General features: G+C 42.1%; 1 protein-coding gene across 1 annotated transcript in view; it reads left to right on the top strand.

Moving 5' to 3' along the window:
- LOC143299154 (uncharacterized) overlaps positions 1–23,204 on the top strand; it is a 29,590-nt gene extending 6,386 nt beyond the window's left edge. The window contains exons 2-8 of the mRNA XM_076612284.1: positions 3,709–3,818; positions 7,502–7,614; positions 9,205–9,387; positions 12,075–12,156; positions 13,754–13,896; positions 16,775–16,984; positions 21,960–23,204. Coding sequence (XP_076468399.1) covers positions 3,709–3,818; positions 7,502–7,614; positions 9,205–9,387; positions 12,075–12,156; positions 13,754–13,896; positions 16,775–16,984; positions 21,960–23,204 — 2,086 coding nt within the window. The remainder of the gene's footprint in view (positions 1–3,708; positions 3,819–7,501; positions 7,615–9,204; positions 9,388–12,074; positions 12,157–13,753; positions 13,897–16,774; positions 16,985–21,959) is intronic.
- Positions 23,205–24,110: the final 906 nt, after the last annotated feature.

Genomic DNA, 24,110 nt, shown 5'->3' with positions numbered 1-24,110 from the left:
TTGTGATGTAACTGTGCGTCTTCTTTCATTTTATTTATTTATTTTACTTTGTTTATTCATTTATTCATTTATCTATGTATTCAATTATTCATTCATTTATTTATTTACTGTTATTATCATCATCTTCATCATTGTTATCATTTTCATTCAGTTTCTTTCTCTCATTTTTCTAGAATCATTACTATTGATTGTAATGACTATTTCCAACTCGCTTTTTGTTCCCATATCTTTATTTTCTTTCGTTTTTGTCGACAAATGTATTTCAATCTTCCTTCCATTATTTCTGTCTCATATTCTGTGATTTAATTTCTTTTTTAGTTGCTAGCAAATCTCTTATCTATAGTCTTCCCTCCCTTTTGTTTCTGTCTCTGCTTCCGGTTCTCTTAACGCTCTCCATACGAACGGCGAAAGAGACGACGTTAACAGCGTTTCACCCCAGTTACCATCATCAAAATATTGCAAGCGGAAGGCTCTTATACTGAAGACGTGAATGTTGACAAAGAATACCACAATTCTGACGACGGAAGCTAAAGGTTGGGTCATTCAGACACCCACTGGACATCCGAGGGGTCTGTGTAGAGGAGTAGAGAGGACTGGCCGTACTGAGTGAGTTAAAAAGCAATGTTACGCACCATTCAAATCAATAACCTCGTCTGTTTTCTCAGTCTTCTAGCTTTCTCGCTTTTTTTTCTCTGGAATCGTCATTAATCATGTGTCTTTCTTCTCCCTATACTGCTACTCCTGTCTCTTTTTCTTTGTTCTTTTACCTGTGCGAGCAGTCATTCATTTCTCTTCTTTCCTGTCTTTATTCCAGCTGCCTGTTTGCTTGTTTGTTTGTCTTTTGTCTGTTTGTTTTTCTCCTTTTTCTTCTTCTTCTCTTTCTTCTCCACATTAATCTACAGTCCTTATCGATTCTCTGTTCAATTTGTTTTCGTATTCATATTTCTGTTCTTGCTACACATACTAATAGTCGTGTTTCTTCTCTCTCTCTCTCTCTCTCTGTCTCTGCCTGTCTGTCTCTGTCTGTCTCTCTGTCAGTCTGTCTGTCTCTCTCTCTCTCTCTCTCTCTCTCTCTCTCTCTCTCTCTCTCTCTCTCTCTCTCTCTCATGGGTTTATCGTAAAGCAGAAATAAAAGTTGTTAATAGTTATGAATACTTAGGCACATATTTTTCAACGAAGCTCTCATGGGTTTATCGTAATGCAGAAATAAAAGTTGTTAATAGTTATGAATACTTAGATACATATTTTTCAACGAAGCTCAGTTTTTATGCAGCTTGTGATGACCTGACAGACAGAGCTAAAAAAGCATTATTGGGAATCCTGAGAACGTTATTTAGATTAGAAGGTAATTCGCCTGAATTATTGTTAAAACTTTGTGTTGGCCAAGTTCAGCCCATAGTACAGTATGGATCCGAAATATGGGGTTTGGATAAAGCAGCGTATGATATTGAAAAAGTACATACTTATGGTCTTAAAAAAATGTTAGGTGTAGATATCAGAACGCTGAATGGTTTGCTTTATGGTGAATTGGATAGATATCCCATATATCTAAATTCTAATGTGCGCTGCATCAGGTTCTGGTTGAAATTAATTCAAATGAAGAGGCATAGATTACCATATAAAGCATATAGAATGTTACATGATCTTGATGAAAGGGGAAAAGACATGTGGGTTACAAAGATACGTACAACATTAGATCAGCATGAGTTTTCATTTGTAAGGCATAATGAGGGCTGTAGAATCTGTTTCGGGCTTTATGAAAGTGTTCAAGCAAAGAATCCCTGATTGTAGATGGCAAGAGTGGGATAATCACATTCAAACTAGTGAGAGGTTTCAATTTTATAAGACTTTTAAGTATGGCCACTCTAGAGAGTTGTATCTTTGTATGAATATAAGCAGGTTTATAAGGAATTATTTAACTACATTTAGATTCGGAGTTTCGTCAATATGTAAGCATTCATTAAGATATAGAAGAAGTTCTGCACTGCAGCTAGTATGTCCATTATGTAAGTCAGCTGAAGAGAATGAATTACATTTTGTGTTTCTCTGCCCTGCATAGTGATCTTAGAGAAGAATTTATTTCAAGAAAATATTATCGTGATCCATTATATTTCGGCTGGGCCTTTTGTTTTCATCATCCAACAAAGAGATAATATGGAATTTATTACTATATTTATATAAAGCCTTAAAAAGACGCGCAGTTGCTGTCAGTTAGTAATATATGTTGCTTGGTGAGATGTTTTCTTTGTACACGACTACGTTTGTAACTTACTTGTTCAGGTTCCTTCAGAATGGGCCGATGGTCTTCTGAGTAAATATCATTTCATTTCCTCTCTCTCTCTCTCTCTCTCTCTCTCTCTCTCTCTCTCTCTCTCTCTCTCTCTCTCTCACTCTCTCTCACACCCCCCACCCCCACTCCCCCGATCCCCCACCCTCCCCGCATCTCTCCTCCCCTCTCTCTCTCCCCCAATTTCTTCCTCTCTCTTGTTTGTAAGTAGGCACGTGTGTTCCATCATTTTGCTTCTTTAACTCTGCATCTTTCTATGTCTCTATAAACAATAGTGTCTCATTACTTTCCTCACGTTTCCCCCCCTTGTACTTCTGTCTCAGAAGATGGGGAATCTGGCCGACCTAGGTATGCCAGCTTTCTCTCCGTGATCAAATTATTGGTACTCTTGCTGTGGTCAGTGATTCACACTTCTTGTTCTTGTTCTGCCTTCATGCATTAGGCCTGTTGTATTTCTGACCTGAGTGTTTATATCACAGATAGACATGAATTTACAGTTTACAGCTGGTCCAACAGCAAAGTGATAGCTGTATTATCAATGGTTTCTCCACTGCTAAGGGAAATCATTTACAGCTTAGTCTTTTGTGAAGGACTATGACTCTCAAACTAGGAGGCAAAACTGCACTTGCTCTTAGTGCTGCAGCATTGGGGGGCTAGTTGGCCTTTGGGAACCATCACCAGCGCAAACTATCCTAAAACTATCTTGGCCGAGACAGTGGGGATGTAACATGAGCAAAACACTCTCCACCATAATCAAATTCTAGCCCAGATAGTCGTCCCTCTGCTGTCCTGATGGTCAGTTTCAGTTTCAGTTTCAGTTTCTCAAGGAGACGTCACTGCGTTCGGATAAATCCATATATGCTACACCACATCTGCTAGGCAGATGCCTGACAGCAGCGTAACCCAACGCGCTTCGTCAGGCCTTAAGTGCATGTTTATATATGTGTGTACCTATCAGAGTGGATTTCTTTTTACATGATTTTGCCAGAGGACAACACTCTCGTTGCCATGGGTTCTTTTTCAGTGCGCCAAGTGCGTACTACACACGGGACCTGGGTTTATCGTCTCATCCGAAAGACTAGACGCTCAGTTTGATTTTCCAGTCAAACTTGGGAGAAAAGGGTGAGAGCGGGATTCGAACCCCCACCCTCACGGACTCTCTGTATTGGCAGCTGAGCGTCTTAACCGTTCTGCCACCTTCCTCCCTGTTCTGATGGTCATAGTCGACCAGACTGACTATCATGAAAACATTCTGCTGACTGTTCCACCTGTTTCCGAAACTCATCGCTCTTTTGTTTGTTTGTTTTGTTGTTGTTGTTGTTTTGTTTTGTTGTTGTTGTTGTTTTGTTTGTTTGTTTGTTGCATTTTTCTTTCTTTCTTTCTCTGCATCGTCAACACCGGTGGTTGTTTCTCTGCTCCAGGACCATCTTCATTGACAACTACAGCCACCTGAGGTCAGTACGCACCTGGCTGAGCGAGAAAGTGTCCGTCATCCTCCTGCACCTCGTCAGGTCGAAAGGAGGAGGGACAGGTAAGGGGACTTGACTTGTTTTCTGCAACCTGATTAAGGAATGCATATTGTATTGTAATGTATATCTCTTTTTTGTCACAACAGATTTCTCTGTGTGAAATTCGGACTGCTCTCCCCGGGAAGAGCGCGTCGCTACACTACAGCGCCACCCTTTTTTTTTTTCTTTTTTTTTTTTTTTTTTAATTTTTCCTGCAGTTTTATTTGTGTTTCCTATCGAAGTGGATTTTTCTACAGAATTTTGCCAGGAACAAGCCTTTTGTTGTCGTGGGTTCTTTTACGTGCGCTAAGTGCACGCTAGCACACAGGACCTCGGTTTATCGTCTCATCCTAATGACTAGCGTCCAGACCACCACTCAAGGTCTAGTGGAGGGGGAGAAAATATCGGCGGCTAAGCCGTGATTCGAACCAGCACGCTCAGATTCTCTCGCTTCCTTGGCGGACAGGTTACTTCAAGGCCATCGCTCCACTGTATCATTGTGTTGTTAATGCCTATCCTCAGTGCTCCCCAACAGGGGTCTGGGGATTAAAGTTTCTTGATTCCTGACTGATTCTTAACAACAACTGTTTTGTCATGATGACGAAGGTGGTGATACGGGCATGGGTGGCAGAGGTGGAGGTGATGATGATTACGATGACAGTGATAATATAAATATGGTATAATGACGATTTTATGTAACAATGATGATGATGATGATAGCGACTGATCAGCAAGCAACAGCTCATCGGAGAAATAAAGACTAAATATACAATGAAACAAGAAACACGTATTCACACAAACACACAGACACACAGACACACACACACACACACACACACACACACACACACACAAACACACACACACACACAAACACACACACACACACACACACACACACACACACACACACACACACACAAGCGTACTATCACACACACACGCACACACACACACACACACACACACACACACACACACACACACACACACACACACACACGTATACATACAATACATTATTAACAAACATACACACAAACCACACAAACCCACGTATTCATAAAGGCAGGCGCGAGTACATTAATGGCATACATAGGACATTGCTCCTGTGCGTGTGTGTATGTGTGTGTGTGTTTGTGTGTGCATGCGTGCGTGCGTGCGTGCTTACGTGTGTGTGTGTGACTATTCTCCCTTTCTCTCCCCACCCTTCCTGTGACCATCCTACCCGCTTATCCACCCCACCCCCTCACCCCCTCTGTCTCGCTCTAAAACAGCCCAGCAGTCAGTCCCTGTGCACAGCATTGCCACACACACGCGATCAGCCCCTAAGTGGTATTGATTGTCTCAGGGTGGATTGTGTATCCAAACTAATGCCTAGCTGCCAACAGCCGGCTGAACTATTGCCACACTGTACCCCTTTTTCCACCGCCCCCCCCCCCACCCCTCCTCCCCCCACCCACTTCACCACATTCCCCACCCCCATCCCCAGCTCTTCCCCCTCGCCCCCCCCTCCTCCCACCCCCAACTCTGTCATCTCTCGTTCTCCCACCAACCCCTAAAATCTGCAAACATGAATATTTCAGACCATCTATCGGGCATTCACGCGAGTATTCATAGTTTGCAATAACACACGGACACACACACACACAGACACTGTCATGCAAGCGAACATTCATACACACATGCGCACGCACGGCATATAAACACTGAAGCACTTGCCGCGCTTGCACACAGAGACAGAGAGAGAGAGAGTTATTCATACAAAGAGTTGAAGCATGTGCACAAGAACGATTGTTCATTTTCTTACCGCTGTGAGCACACATATCTATCCTGCAACCTGTGTGCGCTAGCAGAGACAGAGACACAGAGAGAGAGAGAGACCCCTGGGAGGGAGGGGGGAGGAGGGAGGAAGAGAGATACAATGACGTGCATCACGCACAGTTATATTTAAAGCTGCCCTTGAATTTCGTGCATTTTGATTACCGTGAACCAATGCCCCAACTTCAACAACAACAACAAAAACTAATCTGTAAGTGGGCATGCCAACACCGTGTAAATGTTTTCGGCGGGGCAAACACACTCACGCTTCATCATTGCGACTGTTTCACAACATTTCATAAAAAAAAGAACAAAACCACGGTTACAAGTCTTATTTTAGCATCCTAAATTCAGCTCCGGAATCTAGGATGCTAAAGTGGGTCCACTCACAATAAACACCGAGTACAAATCTCCGCCTTTAAAACAGCGTCAGTTTGCTTTAATTAAGTAGGCTAAGATCTTTCAAATTACCTTTGGAATCTGGCTAGCACGTATCCAGTCGTGGCGGCGAAGAGAAGTTCAACACAACTCAGGAGTCATTCAGTTCGACATCCCGTCCGTCCGCCCTCTCTACCGTCTGTTCAGCATCGTTCTCTGTTTGTCAGAACGATATGTGGGAGCCTTCACAGTCACGAAATAGTACAGCTCAGTGGACTCTGTGTACGTGTGTGTATGGTTAGCACTGAGGAGTGTCTTTCCGGCATCTCGATGGGGTAGAGATCTCTGTCCGTTATATATTGGCAGGGAGACAAAAAAAAAAAAAGGAGGGCAGGGGTGGGGGTGGAGGGCGGTGGGGGGCGGGACGAAGAGGAATCCAGGATGGGTAGTCACGTGCGTGACGATGGATGAGGGACCATGGAAGGGAGAGATGAACAAAGCCACTCACTGGGTACAACTAAACCTACAGGGCGACGGTAGATTCCCACAAACCCCGCCTCAGTCAGATCAGATATATGTGCATGCACGCACGGGGCACACACACACACACACACACACACACACACACACACACACACACACACACAGGTTGTTGTTGTTTTTGTTGTTGTTGCTGTTTTTTTGTTGTTGTTTTTACAGTTTGGAATCAGAGCAATATGAATCATTTCCAAAAGATATCTGTGAGTGTTGTCACTCAGTAGGCCTTCACACTAAACATCCGTTATAAGACGTTAACACTGGAAATATTCAGAGGTTTGTTCGGAGCTGCGTCTCAAAGGTACAGAGCAACAAAACGTTTTGAATTCGATATATCCGTTCATGCTTTCATTCCAGATCCATGATTTGCAATCAGTGTCTGGAAAGGCTCCGACCTTAACCATTTCACTGCCAAACTTGCATTTATGCAACAGCTAGGTAGAGGATCCATGTCACTGAAGGGTGACCAGATCATGGGTCTGTTATCCATGAACCTACTGCTCTTTTTGTCCGGTGGTAGGATAGGTCATATTTTCTACACACCACAGGGGGAATCCTCAGCTAATCTTAGACACAATATTTTTGTGTTTATAGCGCAAGGGACTTTTAAACTCCAATTTGGCTGGCAGTGAAAGGGTTAAGGAGTATGGTGAGGGGAACAACTCTACAAAAATAATAATCGAAAAAAAAAAGAAAAAAAAATATATATATATATATTACCGTTGCAAAAAAGTACCCCATTTTTACCTCATTCATAGTTTTGTCATTTTTACCACCTGGTTCCCTTTTGTCCAGTACCTTTGTTTACAGAATGTTAACATCAGTTCATATCATTTTTACCGCTGTAGTATTGTTAACGGGTATTACTTCGGGTTTTTGTTTTTTGTTTGTTTGTTTGTTTGTTTTTTTGTTTCGTGGGTTTTTTTTGTATCACTGATTGATGCGTGGTTCCTCTGAATGCACAATGCAGCTGCCTGCTTGGTGGCCATCAACCCGGCCAGGAAGTCTGTGGGAGGCCGTCTGCACGACAGCTTCACTAGAGCTGTGGATGCCTTCCTGCATCAGCAAAACTTTTCTGTTGAAGTAGGCCTCAGTGTATTCCTGTGCCTTGTCTGCCTGCCTGTCTGTCTGCTTGTCTGCCTGTCTGTCTGCGTATCTGTCTGCTTGTCTGTCTGTCTGCCTGCCTGTGCGTTTTATATTTATTGTAAAGCGATTTGAGCTCCCTTTCAGGTAGGAAATCGCTCTACAAGTATACCTATCCATTGTTATAGTTATTATTATTATTGTTGTTGTCAAGGCCTAACACTCGGTTTATATCACAGATTGACATAAGTTTACATTTGGGCCAACAGCAAAGTGAGAGCTGTATTATCAATGGTTTCTCCAGTCAATGGGAAACCATTTACAGCTTAGTCTTTTGTGAAGGACTATGACTCTCAAACTAGGAGGCAAAATTGCACTGGCTCTTAGTGCTGCAGCCTTGGGGGCTAGTTGGCCCTTGGGAACCATCCCAGCACCGACTGTCCTAAAACTCTCTTGGCCGAGAGAGTGGGGATGAAACTTGGGCAAGACACTCTCCACTATAATCAAATTCTAGCCCAAATAGTCGAAACAGCAGTTGCCTCCTCTGCTGTTCTGATGGTCATAGGCGGACACGACTAACTATGTTGTCTGCACAAGGCTGCAAATATTGTTGCCGTTGTTGTCGTTCCTGCTACTGCTACTGATGCTGATAATGATGTTGATGGCGATGACAACAGCGATGATCTACCATAATAAATATATATATATATATGTATATATATTTGGGGTTGGTCTTTTTTTTTTTCTTTCTTTTTTTTTCAGTCTAGATTTATGCATGCGTGTGACTGACTGGTGTAAAAGCGCTTTGATTTCTCTGCACAAGATTCAGCGCTATATAGATACTAATTATATATTAGTATAAGGAGCTTAAAGCGATTTGCAATAAATATAACTAAACACACACACACACACACACACACACACACTAACTTACACACACACACACTAACTTACGCATACACACACACACACATACACACACACACACACTAACTTACGCATACACAGACACACACACACACACACACACACACACACACACTAACTTACGCATACACAGACACACAGACACACACACACACACACACACACACACACACACACACACACAAACACACACAAACACACTAACTTACGCGCACACACACACACACACACACACACACACACTAACTTAACTTACACACACACACACTAACTTACGCATACACACACACACACACACACACACAGACACACACACACACACACACACACACACAGAGAGAGAGAGAGAGAGCACACGCACGCACATGTTTAAAAGAACAGCAACAACGTATTTGTTATGGCGAAAAGAGCCAAATCCGCCGGTTACAAAAAGATCACTTATCACAACCGATTTCCATTTTTGACATAACCCCCCCACCCCGCTTCCTTCATAGATTTTTTTTTTTTTTTTCAATCAATATACCTCAATAATGTGTGTGCTTCGTAATTTTTCTTCTTCTTATTATTATTATTCTTCCTCTTTTTTTTTTTTTTTTTTAATTGAAAAGGAGGACTTAAAAAAAAAAAAAAAAAAGAAATGATGTTGCGAATCCGGTTTTTCAGATCAACCTGAACGACTGCGTTCAGAAGTGGTGCCGCACGGAGCTGAGGGCGGCGTGCGAGGTGAAGGGCGGGCGCGTGGTGATCACGAACGGCGAGGAGAGGGTGCCGTGCTCCCGTGTGGACAGCCTGCCCTTCTGTCTGGCCTGCTTCCCAGTATGGGCCGCTCGGAAACTGTCCTACAAGGTGAGTAGCGACAGGTGTCGGCCGGTCTGTTGTGGCGGTTGGGACACTGAGAATAATGATAATGATAACAATGCTAATGATAATAGTAATAATGATAATAATTATAATAACGGATAGCCTACATGTTGAGCGTTTTCCTCCCAGAATGGGGGAGATCATTGCGCTTTCCAATAAATATAAAACACACACACACACACACACACGCGTGCGCGCGCGCGCACACACACACACACACACACACACACACACACACACACAAGCGCGCGCGCTTAAAAAAAACTAATAAAATTATTATTCAAAAAAAAAAAAACTTTGTCGTAGTCGACGTCATGGTCGTTGTTGTCATCACCTACATGCCTATTGTCGGTACCACCACCACCACCCTGGTCATCATCATCACCATCACCACCCCCTCCTACCACAGCAGTGTACAGCAGTCGTAATTAATAGTTTAATGGTATTAATAAAGTGTTAAATTTTGTTTGCAAAGCAAACAAAAGCCAATACATACCGATCACACACACACACACACACACACACACACACACAGAATTTATATCAACGTGCGGAATCAAACATCGGATCCGGTAGGGAATGTGGAGGAGGGAGTCATCATGATCTTCATGACGAATTCTGCTCTATGACGTCACCGCATGACGTAATTATGAGTGGCTCCAAAGACTTTGTTCTTATTGGGGCGGGAGCTTGTGCAATGAAAGGGGATGGGTGGAGGGGGAATGGAGGCACAGAGAAGAGAGAGAGGGGGGGGGGGGGGAATGGGGATTCTGAAGGGGGAAGGCGAAGGGTCTGGAGGAGTTTGTGGTTAGATATGAAGAACAGCGTGTGTGTGAATGTGTGTGTGTGTGTGTACGCGCGTGTGTGTGTGTGTGTGTGTGTGTCTATTTTAGTATAAGTTTTGTTTTGTTTTTTTAATGCCATGGCAGCACCGGTTTTGTTGTATGTATCACACGGGCGATTGGCGTTGTGAAATCTGGGGGCATGAAAATGCATTATATATTTTGGAGAAATTACAATTGAAATTTTTTAAAACGTTTATACGGATTGAATTGAAATGCTATGACTCATGATTTGTGGAGAAATAGGCACTTATCATGTCTCAGCACTGGAGAAGATAAGAATGATCAAGTTCTGGACCGATATGATATCATCTTCAACAAGGAAATATATTTGCAAATTATGCGGTATTTTGTTTGAGATGTATGAAGAAGGGATATTCATATCGGCATAGTTAAAATGTATAAGAAATATTCTAACCTGGAACCTATATTTTAATCTGGATGTGATTGTGTCAGGGATTCACAGTCATTTTCGAAGCCAATGTTTGAATGTCGAACAGGAATTGCAGAATAATCTTCAGTAAGCGGATCTGGCGTAACACCTTGGAAAATAGTTGAAATGTTTATTTTATAGAAACTCAAAAGCTGATTTTGGAAGAGAACAGTATATTTCCAGTCTGCCTGATTGTAACGTCTTATGATTATTCCAGTTAAGATGTAGCTGTTATATATAATCAGCTGTTGAGACTGGTATACGTCATAATATTCCACGTGAATTGCATAACCTACTTGGTGAAACTGCTATACGGCTGTGATTGGAGACGTATTTCATTTTGTCGTGGAATGTTCAAAAATTGCAGATCTTCAAAATGTGTTTGATTCCAAAGAAATATTTTAATCGGAAATCTGTATCTAAATTTTTGCAACTTAATTTTTGAAAGCATTAAGGAGAGTACATTTGAGAGTAGGGAATTCATCAAAATGGGAAAGATTACAAGATGATATGATGGCAGTTTATCCTCCTTTTTTTTTCACCAGTCTCATTATTTTAATTGTCGTTTACGTTTTGATTATGGTGTATTATATCAATGATGTTAATTCATATCCTCCATGCAGGCGTCAAAAGATTGAATATTCGTGATTCTTGAGAGTGCTGATTTACATATATTTTCTTTATTATTCACATTCAATTTATTTGTTGTTGTTTTTTGTTTGTTTGTGTTGCTTGTTTTGTTGTTGTTGTTGTTGTTGTTGTGTGTGTGTGTGTGTGTGTGTGTGTGTGTGTCGAACACTGAATTTATAAACCTGTGTAGAGACAAGTGTGTGTGTGTGTGTGTGTGTGTGTGTGTGTGTGTGTTTTCACGTGTCGAACAGTGAGTTTTTAAAACTGTGTAGAGACACCAAGTATGTGTGTGTGTGTGTGTGTGTGTGTGTGTGTGTGTGTTTCACGTGTCGAACAGTGAATTTTTAAACCTGTATGAAGACAAGTATGTGTGTGTGTGTGTGTGCGTGCGTGTGTGTGTGTGTGTGTGTGTGTGTTATCACGTGTCGAACAGTGAATTTTTAAACCTGTGTAGGGACAACAAGTGTGTGTGTGTGTGTGTGTGTGTGTGTGTGTGTGTGTTTTCACGTGTCGAACAGTGAGTTTTTAAACCTGTGTAGAGACAACAAGTGTGTGTGTGGCTGTGTGTGTGTGTGTGTGTGTGTGTGTGTGTGTGTGTGTGTTCACGTGTCGAACAGTGAATTTTTAAACCTGTGTAGGGACAACAAGTGTGTGTGTGTGTGTGTGTGTGTGTGTGTGTGTGTGTGTGTTGTCACGTGTCGAACAGTGAATTTTTAAACCTGTGTAGAGACAACAAAAGCAATGTTGAGTGGACTGACTACTTTCAGTACAAGCGACAGTCGGAGTACGAAGACATCGTCCTGTCCTTCAGGCCCCAAGACCTGTCGCTGTGCTCCGAGCAGTCCTCAGGTGAATGCTCAACGTTTTCCACAGCACAGCCTGCAATGCGATGAAAACCAAACACACGCGATCTGTGTGTGTGTGTGTGTGTGTGCGTGTATGTGTTTGTGTGTGTATGTGTGTGTGTGTGTGTGTGCGTGCGTATGTATGTGAGTGTGCGTGCGTGTGTGTGTGAGTGTGAGTGCGTGTGTATGTGTGTGCGCGTGCGTGTGTGTGTATGCGTGTGTGTGCGTATGCGTGCGTGTGTGTGTGCGTGCGTGTGTGTGTGTGTGTGTGTGTGTGCGTGCGTGTGTATTTGTGTGCGTGTGTGTGTGTGCGTGAGTGTGTGTGTGAGTGCGTGTGTGTGTGCGTGTATGTGTGTGTGTGTGTGTGTGTCCAGCTGGAATGGTATTCATCAGTCGGGTCAGTGGGATAACTTGTATAATTATGTTTTAATTTTGTGTGATCATGCCTGACACTATACATCAGAGTACACAGGGCACCAGAAACAATGCAGGTCTTCTCTTCTGTCTTCTGATAGTGGTAGTGACAGTATACCTGTAGCCAAGCGCTAGGCTGGTTTCACTGGCTTTACCACACCAGCTATAGCATACGCCATTCTTCGACATACCTATATGACAGCTAGGAGAGAAAGAGACTGTATTATCAACTTTCTGATTCATTTCAAAGAGAAAACTGTAATGACGGAGAGATAACGATAGGCAAGTTACTTTTATTTATATTTAAATAGTCTTGATAACGTTGCCATCAAAGAAGGCATCAAACGGCTTGGGGGTGACATGGGGAAGGCTGTTTCAAACTTGATATGATCCACAGAATGAGAGACTTCGGGTTAGTTTTGTTGTTGTTGTTGGACGGGCACAACAGCCGAGTCGTTAAAGCGTTAGACTTTCAATCTAAGGGTCACGGGTTCGAATCTTAATAAGGGCGCCTGGTGGGTAAAGAGTGGAGATTTTTTCTGGTCTCCCAGATCAACATATTTATGTGCAGACCTGTTTGTGCCTGAAACCCCCATTCGTGTGTATGCGCAAGCAGAAGATCAAATAAGCACATTAAAGATCATTTCATCCATGTCAGCGTTCGGTGGGTTATGGAAACAAGAACATACCCAATATGCACACCCCTGAAAACGGAGTATGGTTGCCTACATGGCCGGGGGAAAAAAACGGTCATGCACGTAAAGGCCCACTCGTGTACATACGAGTGAATGCGCCGGGAGTTGCAGCCCACGAACAAAGAAGAAGTTGTTGTTGATAGTAGTAGTAGTAGTAGTAGTAGTAATGAAGTAGACCGCGTTAGTTAACCCTCTTCGTCCCTTGTGGCGCATCAGGCCACTGCCGGAGAGATCCACTGCTGCCTTACTTGTGCTGTATCAGCGAGCTTAACCCAGGTATAGCCATTCTCCTACATTTTTTTTTTCGCAAGTGTTCTGACTAGTCACAGTATAACACAAGGTCTTTCTTTACCAGTTTATAGAGATAAACTGAACGAAAGAAAACCCACCTTCAAAAATAAGTACAGGATTGACTGAATTACATAGTCAGAAAAATCTGTACAATTATTTATTTATTCCTTTATCCATTAACCCATTCATTTATGTGGGCAGCAAACAAGGCCACGAAATCACAGGAAAGTGCAGCAAAGCCGACGGAGAGAGAAAAAAAACAAGTATGGGTGAAGAAGCCACACAGTCACACAGCTGGCTCCGAAGACAAACCTGATGACAGGGGCAATCTGGAAATTAAAGAGGTGGGTATTGAAAATAAGGTATTGTTCTTGGTTCTTTTTCTCCTTTTTTTTTCACTGCAGTGACCTGACTATAATTATGTACTCTGACTGAAGTGGTTATCATTCTGTCACGCCAGAGTGGATCGTACCATTTCGCAGTTGATCCACAGACACTGTAATTCAATTGTTCACAGTCAGTGCCGAACGGATCTGTTCGAGTTATGGACACTAACAACCTTTTTACCTTTTTATTTGTGGTCCACTTTTTTTTCTTTTTTTTTTTAACATAACATTCATTCTTTTTACGCATTATCTTCACTTTATCACTTTTAGTCTGTACGTATTCGGTGTGCCGACCAGCTTACGCTTTCATTATGAAACACAATCGGTATGCCATTTATTTGACCACTTTCATTGTGTAAGGTTTTGTATTTGTATTTCTTTTTATCACAACAGATTTCTCTGTGTGAAATTCGGGCTGCTGTCCCCAGGGAGAGCGCGTTGCTGCATTACAGCGCCACCCATTTTTTTGTATTTTTTCCTGCGTCCAGTTTTATTTGTGTTTCCTATCGAAGTGCACTTTTCTACAGAATTTTGCCAGGAACAACCCTTTTGTTGCCGTGGGTTCTTTTACGTGCGCTAAGTGCATGCTGCACACGGGACCTCGGTGTATCGTCTCATCCGAATGACTAGCGTCCAGACCATCACTCATGGTCTAGTGGAGAGGGAGAAAATATCGGCGGCTGAGCCGTGATTCGAACCAGCGCGCTCAGATTCCTTTTTTTACGTCCCCTTCAATATGTCTCCTTTTATTTATGGGATACACATACGTTTTCATTTACTGAAATTCATTCCTCAAAGTCAATAAATTTTTCTTTTAAATTGATGTTCATGTCAAGGAGATTTTTGAACACATTAGTATTTTGTGCCAGTTTAGTTTCAACTGGTAGTGCATTCCATATTTGTGCAATTCTATTAGTTAATGAATTTTCCCTTAGGTTAGTATTACAGTGCTCCTTACAAATTTTCATCGTATTTCACAAATTTTATTGTGGTCCAAATGTGCGTCGTGGCGTTTTGTAACTGGTTCCAGAGGAACGGTTGTCTTTCTGTCGTCAACTGTTTATATATATATATATATATTTATACAGGATATAGAGAAATAGGTGGATGAGTGGGGTGCTAACTTCCTTTTTCTTGTTTCAGTAATATCAGTACTCACAAAGCCTGATTTTATGACACGTCATCTTGACGCAATATACAGATTTAGCATATGATGTCAAGTATTTTCACATCACATCGCCTGCCAAAGATTTACTGGTACAAAAAACAACACCAAATGTTTTAAAATTTCGTTCATTATTCACAAATACAAACAAAGGATTGTTGACCCCCCTAACCATATTTCTGAAAATCATACTGAATGCTTTTTGATTCAGTTCGACAGACAAGGTGCTTCACTCTGAGTCAATATGTTTACTAGTTTCTGCTTTCTTTTCTCTTCTTTAAAAAAAAAAATAATAATAATAATAATGGCAGTGATTTAATCATATTTGTGTTTGGGATAAATGCCCACTCACTTCTGACATGCACACATTGTACAAAGCTATATCTCTTGTACCTTACTTTTTTCTTCTTATATTTTCTTCCTAAAAAATGTGTGTCTTAACCAAACAGTTGGTGTGGCTATTGTAAAAAAAAAATAAAAATAAATAATAAAAAAGAAAAAGAAATAATAATGATAAAGGTTTCTCCAGCAACACCACAGAGAAATTTTCAGCATCAGACAAAGCATGACCTGCAGGTCTTCAAACATCATATACCTGCTCTTCTGTCAGCAGTGTCGTGGGGCCCAGTATGTAGGAGAAACAAGAAATGCACTAAGGAACACGTTTATACCTCCACAGGTCACACATCCTGCAGAACACTGGCACCCATGTCACCAGACATTTCAATGCAAAAGATCATTCACTGCGTGACATGAGGTGCATGCCCATAGAGCAGGTCCTCACAGACAACCACGCTCACAGACACACAAGGGAAGAGTTCTGGATCAGCAAACTCAGGACGCTGTATCCTCAAGGCCTCAACACTCTCTAATTCTCAGGACAAGTCAGGGAGGGAGAGAGAGGGAGAAAAGGCAGGGGGTAGGAGGAGGAAAAAAAAGGGGGGGGAGGTGAAGGTTGAAGGAAGGCGAACTACACTCAATCTGAACTTGACGTCATTGTAGAAACACGTCATCATAGTGATGTCGTGTTTCTATAATACGTCACTTTCATTCACAAGCATTGAGGAAGGCAAACGCCGAAATATTTGCAGTCGGACAGTGTTGTTTTTTTGTTTTCTTTTTTATCATCTCTCTCTCTCTCTCTCTCTCTCTCTCTCTCTCTCTCTCTATACACACACACATATATATATATATATATATATATATATATGTAGTATATATATCAGCGGAATACCAAATGCGTCTTATATTTGTATCAGTTACACAGTGAAACATGTAATATTTTCATGTGCCCCCATGGGGTTTCCTGAAATAAATACGTCTTGTCTTGCCTTGTCCTGTCCTGCCTTGTCTTGTCTTGCCTTGCCCTGTCCTGTCTTGTCTTGTGTTGTCTTGTCCTGTCTTGTCTTGTCCTGCCTTGTCTTGTCTTGTCCTGTCCTGTCCTGTCCTGTCATGCCTTGCCTTGCCTTGTCCTGCCTTGCCTTGCCTTGTCTTGTCTTGCCTTGCCTTGCCTTGTTTCGTCCTGTCTTGCCTTGCCTTGTTTCGTCTTGTCTTGCCTTGCCTTGCCTTGTCCTGTCTTGCCCAATCTTGTCATGTCCTGTCTTGTCTTGCTTTGTCTTGTCTTGTGAACCCCGCGCACTGAGCTCACAGACCGTGTAATTGTGCCGGAAGGTGCCAGTGGACAGCACGGACCCCGGCCAGCAGGAGAGGAGAAGAGCCAAGCGGCACAGCTCCAAGGCGGACAAGGAGCGTGGGCAGGACAGCGGCTTCTCCTCGGACAACGCGTCCGCTGCAGAGAGGGCGGAACCCACGCTTAGCAAAGGCCTCCCCAGGTACCGGCCCAACCCCCACGTGCCGCCCAGACCGAGCGACAAAACGAAGGTGGGTTCACGGAAATAGGTTTTTGGTTAGTGTCATCTGAGCATGCAGGCGGAAATGTGTTAGTGCTTTATATATTTTTGTGTTACTGTTTTTTTTTTGTCACAACAGATTTTTCTCTGTGTGAAATTCGGGCTGCTCTCCCCAGGGAGAGCGCGTGTCGCTATACACTGACAGCGCCCCCCCCCCTCCCCCCCCGCCCGCCCCCCTTTCCTCCCCTCCCCCCGCCCCTTTATGCCTGCAATTTTATTTGTTTTCCTATAGAAGTGGATTTTTTCTACACAGTTTTGCCAGGGACAACCCTTTTGTCGCCGTGGGTTCTTTTACGTGCGCTAAATGCTTGCTGCACACGGGACCTCGATTTATCGTCTCATCCGAATGAATAGCGTCCAGACCACCACTCAAGGTCCAGTGGAGTGGGGGGGGGGAGAGAAAATACTGGCGACTGCGGGTCTGATTCGAACCAGTGCGCTCAGATTCTATTTATTTTCCAGTTATTATAGTTAATTTAGCAGCTCACATAGTAATATTATCTATTCATATCATTTTGGCAATGTTTTTAAAGAACAATATCAAGATAATGCAATGGAACTGCAGATCATTGTCCACAAACATTGACTATTTACGACAAGACCTTGCATCAAACGAGTTTCATGTCCTTCTGCTTCAGTCTTTAAATGTCAAAAAGAATAACCTCCCTAAACTGAAGCAGTTCTATTACCCACCAGTCGTTGATCAAGAACTACCTGACGCAAAGATCAACACTGCTATTTATATCCGTATCGGACTACAATTTTGTATCAAACAGTCGCCCGTTCCCAAAAATGTAGAAAATATTTCGTCATGTGCCACCACTATCAAGTTTTCTGATTCAGTTATTGTCAATTGTGTATCGGTCTAATTACCAAAAGGAGCAGACAATGATAACACTGACTGGTTGAAAACCGTCAAAGATCAAAGTGAAAAGTGGATAATTGGTGGTGATTTTAATGCTCACTCTCCTTTTTGGGAAAATGATTGTACTGTCGTGACCAGTAACAGGCTTGTAGAAAATATAGTGGATTCATCACTAAGATTACTTAACGATGGCTCGTGTACTAGAATTCCTGACGTACCCACTGATCGACCAACAGCTATAGATTTAACATTGACTTCACCCAACTTGTCATGCTCATGGAAAACTCGTGATGATACATTAGGAAGTGACCATGTTCCAATATCCATCACGATTAACGAAAAAATTCAGTTAGAAAATACTATCCAGGATGCAATCCCAAAGTACAACTACAAAAAAGCAGATTGGGTCACTTTCGCAAATATCCTAAATTATCTAGATCTAACAGTATCTACCGAAGATAATATTGACAAAATATACAACAAATTTTGCAACAATATTCTAAATGCTGCCAATGAATCTATTCCTAAAATGAATACATGCAGTGTTAAAAACCGTAATCACTTAGGCAATGTATGGTGGACTACAGACTGTGACGAAGCAGTCAATAAGAAAAAGCATACATTTAGAATATATAGAAAAAAAGCATCGACTCAAACCACAAAGCTATGAACCACGCCAAATTAAAAAGCAACAGAGTAATAGAACAAGCCAAGAAAACAAACTGGACAACATTTTGTAACACCGAAGTCTCAGACTATAAAGATACTAAAAAAGTGTGGGATCAATTAAATATCATGAAGAATGGGATAAAACTTCCAGAATATCCTGTCACTTTAGGAAACAACAAATTCCCTTCGACATCAGAAAAAGCTGAAGCATTTGTCAACTTGTTTTCTAAAGTAAGCAGACTAGATGGACTACCACAGGTACAGAAAGCACTCAGAGAAAAAGAAGAAAAATCTGAAATTTATAACGATCCTGCTCCTGATAATCAACATTACATCAATGCTCCTCACACCAAGAAATGAAAGATGCAGTCTATTCCATTTCAAATAAGAAAACATTGGTAGGAATTGATACAATTTCTAATGAAATGATTAAGCATCTACCAGATAAATGGATGAACATTCTTCTTGATATATTCAAACGATGTTGGGACACTGATGTTCTCCCTAAAATCTGGAAGGAATCAATAATAGTTCCAATCCACAAACAAGGCAAACCAAAAACACATATTGGCAGTTACAGACCTATAGCACTCACTTCTCATGTCTGTAAGTTGCTAGAAAAAATAATATTAAACAGACTCGTATACTACTGTGAAAAGAATAATGTCATCCCTGTAAACCAAGCAGGTTTTAAAAAAAAAGATCCACAGTTGATCATTTAGTGAAATTAAACACTCAGGTTAAGCACCAATTTGCGAGACGAAAATATTTGCTTGCAACTTTTTTCGACATTACTAAAGCCTATGACCAAGTGTGGCATTCACGTCTAATGTTAAAACTGAAGACAGTTGGATTATCGGGACACATGTATAACTTTATAAAAGACTTCTTGGAAAACAGAAAAATTCAGGCTAAAATAGGGAATACGTATTCATCTACACGAACATTGCAGACAGGTATTCCTCAGGGCTCTGTAATTGCTCCAATATTGTTCAACATTCTAATGAATGATCTACCAAAAAAACTAACAAAGAATGTTGTAATGGTTCAATACGCTGACGATATATGCATGCGGATGAAAGTTACAATCAAAAAGAATACGCCTGCCCGATATATGAATTACACAAAAAAGCTATATCAAAATGAATTAAACACAGTAGCAAATTATATGAGCGAGAATGGTCTGCAAATATCAACCGAAAAAACACTTGATGCTTTTTAATAATGGATCAAGTCCAGCAACATTGCCTTCCTTTAAGATTCATGATAACACCCTGGAATATAAAAAAGTATTTAAATTCCTTGGAGTACACCTTACATCAAAATTAACTTGGAATTATCATATCGATTACATTTTAACAAAGGCCAGGAAAACATTAAACTTCTTGAAAATAGTATGCAAACAACCATGGAGCCAGGACATATTCATTCTACTACACCTTTGCACATCACTTGTTCGGTCAGAACTTATGTATGCACAAGAAGTATACGTCAGTGCACCGAAATATTTATTGAAAAAAATTCAAAGCATAGACTGCAGAGCATATAAACTGGCACTTGGCTTACCAGTCCATGCTTCCAGTAAGAAAACGTACAGTGCAGCGGGAGTATTACCATTAGAGGATCAAAGGGAACTTGCGTGTAGTAAATTTGTCTTGAGAAGTTTAACGGACGAAAATGATTTGGAATCAGAAATAACTCTCAAATCCGACCGCGATTTTCCAAAGAGAGCTAGATCTATATCCTCTCATACCACACTGGGAACATACACGTCAAGTATTTTAACAAATTCCGGCGCGAATAAAACCCCACATTTTGCTAAAAGGTCTGTAGTATCACCTACACCTGTATGGGAACTTCAAAGAGCGCAATTTGATATCGATCACACTGATCTGACCAAAGATGACAACATGAATTTACTTACATCGCATGTACGAATCCATTTGGAAGAGAAATACCTTAATCATCTAAAGATATTTACAGACGGCTCTGTTGTAAATGATAGAGCTGGTGCTGCTTTCGTTATTCCAGACCTTAACTTTCAAAACTCATTTCATCTGGGAGAGAATAAGTCCATCTTCACAGCTGAATTCATAGCAATTCTAATGGCGTTAAATTTCATGATATCCTTTCCGAAAACTGTATTTCAGATTCTATTTTGTGTTGATTCTAAAGCATTTCTTCACGCTATTGAACTTATAAAAGAAACGGTTACGTACGAACTTATTATTGAAATTAACCATTTGATTCACGAGCTCTTATTAAGAGGCTCTCACATAACCTTTTGCTGGATTCCTTCTCGTTGCAGTTTTTACTATAATAAAAAAAAAAATTTTAAAGTTGACATTTTGGCTAAAAAAAAAGGAGCTAGAAGCTCCACGAAGGAGTTAGATTTAAATATTTCGCTTTCACTACAGGAATGTTACACCATGGTAGAAAAAGTCCAATGGTCAAAATTTCATTTTGAGGAAAAACACACCGGTAACTCGGAGTTACATAAGAACATACAGAAAATGAATGGTTTCATGGGAAAACATTACCATAATGATTTTCATAAGAGGCAAATCATTTCTCAAATCTGTAGATGGAAAATGAATTGTTTTAGGACAAAATACGTCAGTAATGTTTCTTGCATCTGTGGTGCTCACATAACAGCCGAACATATACCAACTTGCGATATGTTAAAGTCTCACATTCCTGAACTGAAATCATCTTCAGTGTTGACGATCTTCAGCAGTCCATTGCTAATGTATGACTTTTTCAACTCCTTGTTAAATAGTCCAGTTGGTTCGCTGTTACAGTTGTTAGTTTTTCATTAGAAATATGTTATATTGGGTTGGTTTTTTTTTGTTTTTTGTTTTTTTTAAACAAAACTTAAATCAATCATTTTCTGTATGTAACACACACACACACACACACACACACACACACACACACAAACACTTACTCGCATGCGTACACAGTAATCCCCCCCGTCCCCTTCCTCCCACTCGATTTTTTTTCCCAACCCTCGTCTAATATCACTTACAGTGAAAAGACGTTAAACTAAAGAACGAACAATTCTCGTGCTTCCTAGGCGGACGCCTTACCTCTAGGCCAACACTTCATATGCAGACCATTCCTCTCTCTCTCTCTCTCTCTCTCTCTCTCTCTCTCTCTCGCAGTGTGTGCGTGCGTAAACTTGTGTCCGTGTTGTGTGTGCGTGCGTGTGCATGTACATGTGTGCGTGTGTTGTGTTCGTGTGCGTGTGCGTGCACGTACGTGCGAGCGTGTGTGTGTGTGCGCGTTCGTGTTTGTGAACTTTGTGTGTGTGTGTGTGTGTATGTGTGTGAGAATCATCTGTGGGTGCATAAGCATGTGACACAACCGATGAAGCCATCACTTTACTTAACAATTTGAATGCTGTCCACAGAGAGTGAGCCGAAGTCGTAAAACTCTGGATGATGCCTCCAGCACGTCTGCCTCCACGTCGTGCGCCAGCTCTACCTGGGATCCCACCTCCAAAGATGTTGCGGCAGGCAAGTCCGTGTCGTCCATATCCTGGCACGTGGTACAGGACGTGCAGGTGGAGGAGGAGGAGGAGGAGGAAGGGGATGGTGGTGACTGGATGGTTCCCCCATCACATGAGCCCAGCCAGGATTTCCGGGCTGCGGAACTGGCTGACACCCTGCCTGTCGTTCAGTCCGAGGGAGAAGAAGGGAATTACACTCTACTGGAAGTGTCTCCCGTGTCGTCACCAAGACCCGACACCCCCTACCACAAATCTCTGGGGTCAACGTCTCAGAGAGGGAAACGCCCCAACATGGTGTCGCAAGGCGCCGCCATCAGCGAGGAATGGCTGGAAAACGGAGAACGGATGTCCTCAGCAGGACGGGTACAGTTCGACAAAACCACAGCGTCGTCGCCAAGACAAATGTCTGAGGACGTGAGAATGTCCAAACAGCAATACGTTTCACATCCACGAACAGAAGAGAGCTTGTATGCAATGGACAATGAAGCTTTCGAGTACGAAGACCAGGCAAAGCTGAAAGGTTCCAAAGCTTTCCCTTATACATCAGAGTACCTGGACACCATGGGCCCTCCCCCAAGCCGCTCACCACGCTACGGTCTGGTTGACCAGGATGCCGCACGTGGAGATGAACTCCGGAAAAAGAGGACGGCCTCTGCAGCTGGGAACGAAGCCACTGACATGCTGTTTGCACCACGTGACCATAGCCGGCACAAACACAACATGCACGACAGTGATGCCGACGATATGGAAGATGCAGAAGACGACTATGTTAGCGTCATGTCAGAAGAGGAAGAGACGTATTCAGAGCTGGGATCCGCCACGGGAACAGAGCAGGTCACCTCTTCAGAACGGAACCGAACAACAAACGAATCCCGTGTCAGATGGCAGATCACAGATGTGGACCAGGACGACGATGCAGAGAGCACAGGTACGCCAGGACCCAATGGAGCCCAGCAGTTAAGGTCCAGCAAAGAGTACCCAGCCCAGGGCGCACACGGAGAGGCCTGGAGACGCGGTGGACTACAGTATGACTCGAAAAGAAGATACATTGCACTCAACAGCCTGCGTCGGAAATCTAACAAGCACGTTCTACAGGCTGACTTGAGGAAACAAAAACATTCAGAAGAGACCTCCCCTGCACACTAGTTCTAACAGTAAAGCCGACAGGCCAGCCTTCAGACAAAACAGATGCTTATTCTGTGCAGTTGCCTTGCCTTGGATGGGAAAGGGGAGGGGAAACGAGAACTGGAAAGTAAAAGAAGTGAGCACTATGGGACGCGACAACGAACATTTTGATACATTCTAAATTAAAACCACACATGATTAGGGTAGGTAGGCCTAACTGCGAACGATCCAGCCGAAGCGACCAGCTCAACGTGTGCATTGTACAGGTAACAGGTCGTACGATCGTCAAATGTAGCTCTTCTGTTTTTGAAGGCTTTCTCCAGTTGGTTGCATCAGAAGTTCGTCTACTTCTTCTTTTCAACGTTTTGTTTTTCTAACGGTTGAAATAGCAGGGGTGCCTGAGGGTAAATGCGAACGGGCAAGTCTCACTGTGAACGATGGGTTTGGATACATGTGGACAATTGAAACAGAAGCAGTTCTTGAACTCATTAGACATAACATATTGGAACATCACACCAGACTTATGTGTTGTTAGTTATGATCACACACACACACACACACACACACACACACACACACACACACACCACCCCACAACACACACAAACACACCCTTTTGAGAGCGCTCAGTAACTATGCAGCATCGTTCGCAAACAGACACGTCAAAAATATTCTATGGACTAATTGTAAACGATACGCTTTCTTAGATTCTCCTAGCACTGGTAATGCACAAGTCATTCCTCATATCCAATCAAAAAAGCAATTCTAAACTGTGTCAAAGTTCAAGTCCTACTTCTTGCTTCCATTGATTTTAGGATCTGACTGTGAGAGCACGTTTGTAACTAAGAAAGAGCGCGGAAATAGCCAGAAACAGCTGATGTTTGACTGGTTCTTGAAAATGGACATTCATTAATTTAAGGTATCAGA

This window comes from Babylonia areolata, chromosome 24, assembly GCF_041734735.1.
Source record: "Babylonia areolata isolate BAREFJ2019XMU chromosome 24, ASM4173473v1, whole genome shotgun sequence".
In the NCBI taxonomy this organism is placed as follows: domain Eukaryota; kingdom Metazoa; phylum Mollusca; class Gastropoda; order Neogastropoda; family Buccinidae; genus Babylonia; species Babylonia areolata.
Note: the sequence above shows the minus strand (reverse complement) of the source record. Positions and strands in the feature narration are given on the sequence as shown.